General features: G+C 56.4%; 1 protein-coding gene across 1 annotated transcript in view; it reads left to right on the forward strand.

Moving 5' to 3' along the window:
- VOLCADRAFT_106511 (uncharacterized protein) overlaps nucleotides 1-3090 on the forward strand; it is a gene marked incomplete at its 3' end in the record, with an annotated part of 8870 nt that extends 5780 nt beyond the window's left edge. The window contains exons 5-10 of the mRNA XM_002954679.1: nucleotides 221-443; nucleotides 850-978; nucleotides 1254-1325; nucleotides 2295-2416; nucleotides 2763-2837; nucleotides 3060-3090. Of these exons, the coding sequence (XP_002954725.1) occupies nucleotides 221-443; nucleotides 850-978; nucleotides 1254-1325; nucleotides 2295-2416; nucleotides 2763-2837; nucleotides 3060-3090 (652 nt within the window). The remainder of the gene's footprint in view (nucleotides 1-220; nucleotides 444-849; nucleotides 979-1253; nucleotides 1326-2294; nucleotides 2417-2762; nucleotides 2838-3059) is intronic.

Here is a 3090-nt window from a genome sequence, read left to right on the forward strand (position 1 = left end):
ACGCTCTACCAAGACGGCTGGTTCCCAAGATCCTATCTCACCTAGACGCCGCAACACGAAAAACCCGGTCTCGTACCCTGAAGAACCTAGTCCTGCACCACGCGCGCACCTTCGAGTACGGCCCTCCCTTCTGGGTGCCCACCTCCCCCTCATCCGCGCCCTCGCTACGGCCATGTATGTATGTATGTATGTATGTATGCGCCTCCTTGGGTCTGCTCAGCAAGGTCACGGTGTGGGAGTGGACGGGGTTGGGCGAGGATGAGGGCGCCGACGCGGCCTCGTGGTTTAGCCGCTACCTTGGTGTCCCCTGCCGCCTGGTGAGGTACCTGGGCAGTAGCACAGGCGGCAGCAGCACGGGTGGCAGCAGCACAGGCGGCAGCAGCACGGGCGGCAGCAGCACGGGCGGCGCTACGGAGCAGCCGAGGGCTCAGCAGCAGCAGCAGGTGGGCTGACGAAGGAAAGGGCGAAAAGGGGCCATTGGGGCCAACATGGTTGGGGGGTTGTCAATCATGTATGGTCTTTAAAATCCGTCAGTACTAATGGGGAGTTGGATGAAGGGGAGTTGGAGAGGAGGGAGAAGTACCCCCAAGAGATGCAGACGCGGTGGTAAAGGGCAGCTGCCCCTAGGTGGATAGTAGTGTTGTGTGCGACCCAGCATAGCTCCGTTCCTCGGGCCCTAGGACCTCACCATGCATTCAGCCTTGTCAAGGCGGCTTTGGTTTTGATTTACCGTCGTTCTTGCATCGCTCACGCCTAACTAAGCACACAAGCACATGCGCATATGAACATTGTACGGAGGTGAGCCACGTGAGCCGCAAATCTCCGCCTCGTTGTTAAAACCTGCTACAGGCCGAAGCCGCAGCTGCGGGCATTGTTGGCGCCAGCTCGCTGCCGTACATGCGTACGACCGAGCCTGAATATGCCGTGGGCTATGAAACGCGCTTTAGCGATGGCTATCCCATGCTGCTGGTCACGCAGGTAGTGCTTGTTTGTGTTTGTTTGTGTGTGTGTGTCTGTGTGTGTGTTACATATCTGCCTGACCTGAGCCTGACCGGGGCACCTAACGGGGGAGACCGCCGAAGCACTCGGCTGTTCAATTGGAGATAAGTGCGTGTGTGGGTGTGCGGGGAAGGGGCTGAATTTTCGAACGTGTATGTATGTATGTATGTATGTATGTATGTATGTATGTATGTATGTATGTATGTATGTATGTACCCCGCTGACCCCGCCGACCCCTCCCCACCCCTCCGCAGGCCGCCCTGGCCGCCCTGAACGCCAAGCTCGCGGAGCCGCTGCCCATGAACCGCTTCCGCCCCAACATAGAGGTGTGAGAGCCGGTTTGGGAGTTCATAGTTTTCTCGCCGGTATGCAGCCAGTCTTGCGGTTGGAAGGGGGAGAGAAGAAGAGATTGTCGTTATTAACTGAATCCAGTGTTAAGAATCAACTTTTAAAGCCTCGATTTTGACGTAACCGATTCTCAACTCCCAACTGCAACCGACCGAAACAGGAGAGGACTCTTTCCTCTGTTAGGGGCCGAGAGGGACCCAACTAACAATCTAACCAACTAACCAACGGGGCGTTTCTGTCACTTCAAATCAGTTCTGTTGTTTGTTCCAGCTTTTTGCTGTAATCTCGGATCCGCTGTCCGTGACCCCCTGTCCATCTGTACATATGTACTTGCGTAATGGATTGCTATGTTCTAGTTAGTTTGGTGAGATGGGGGGGAGAGGGGCTGGCTTGGTACCATTCTGCCTGCGTCGGATCCGATATCCCCTTCTTTTCGCTTTCCAACACGCACATGAAGAAATTGCTATTGTTTACGTTTCTCGCGGCTCGGTTTATCTCACCCATAAACTCACATGCATACATACACACATACACACACTCGCGCTGGCGCCATCTTCCTTGTCAACATATCCTTTGGAGACGTCTCAGTTCTGCGATGTCGACTGCTTCATCACTCTGCGCTACTCGCTACGGTAATGTTGCTCGCTCGCTTGCCATCTCGCGCGTTTCCTTGTCCCGATTCAGTTCATATAAACGCACACGCACACACACGCACACACACGCACACACACGCACACACACGCACACACACGCACACACACGCACACACACGCACACACACGCACACACACGCACACACACGCACACACACGCACACACACGCACACACACGCACACACACGCACACACACGCACACACACACACACACACGCGCACACACACACACACGCACACACACACGCAGTCACGCACACACACGCAGTCACGCAGTCACCCAACCCAGCAGGTGGCGGGAGCTGATCCCTGGGCTGAGGACGGTTGGCGGGACATGGAGGTGCAGTCCTCCTCCGCTCCTTTCCCCTCGGATGGACCCACCCTGAGGCTCACCGCCGTGAAGCCCTGCTCCAGGTGGGGCATGGACTCATATAATAGGTGGCGTGCTGTGTGTATGTGTGTATGTATGTACGTGTGTGCTTAGGGAATCATATGGCGCAGTGGCAGAAGCAAAGGCTCAAATGCCGACACGTCCAGAGCCCCACGAAAAAGGGGGTGAAGGGCTATCTAGTACCTGCTTGATGCGGACGGAGCTGGGGGAGGGACCTGGAGGGTTCGGGAGGAACGAGCTTGCCGGAGGAAGCCGTTATGTCGTTGACTACTTCTTCCGTACACTTCGTTCATAAAGTCCTTCCCTTGCTAATTGTGATGGTTATGGTGGTGGTTATGGTGGTTATGGTGGTGGTGGTCTCCTCCCCAGGTGCAAGGTGACCACCATCAATCAGGACACCGCCCGGGTGGGTGATGAGCCGCTGGAGGCGCTGGGGACGTTCAGGTGGGCCCAGCGGGGGGGCGCGGGCTGGCTGGCTGGCTGGCTGGTAAATGGATCCTGTGGTAGCTGGCCCCGCTTAAAAGCCCCCTCAAGATGCGGGGGGAGCGCCTTGGCGCGTGTATTTGTAGACGTCATATGTGCCGTGCTATGTACCTGCTACTGTACAGATCTCGGCCAAGCCTTTGGGTAACCTTTGGGTGATCAGCGACCTCGTATGACTCGCAGGTTAGATCGTTCATGGCTCATGACGTCATGA

Source organism: Volvox carteri (assembly GCF_000143455.1).
Source record: "Volvox carteri f. nagariensis unplaced genomic scaffold VOLCAscaffold_45, whole genome shotgun sequence".
Classification (NCBI taxonomy): domain Eukaryota; kingdom Viridiplantae; phylum Chlorophyta; class Chlorophyceae; order Chlamydomonadales; family Volvocaceae; genus Volvox; species Volvox carteri.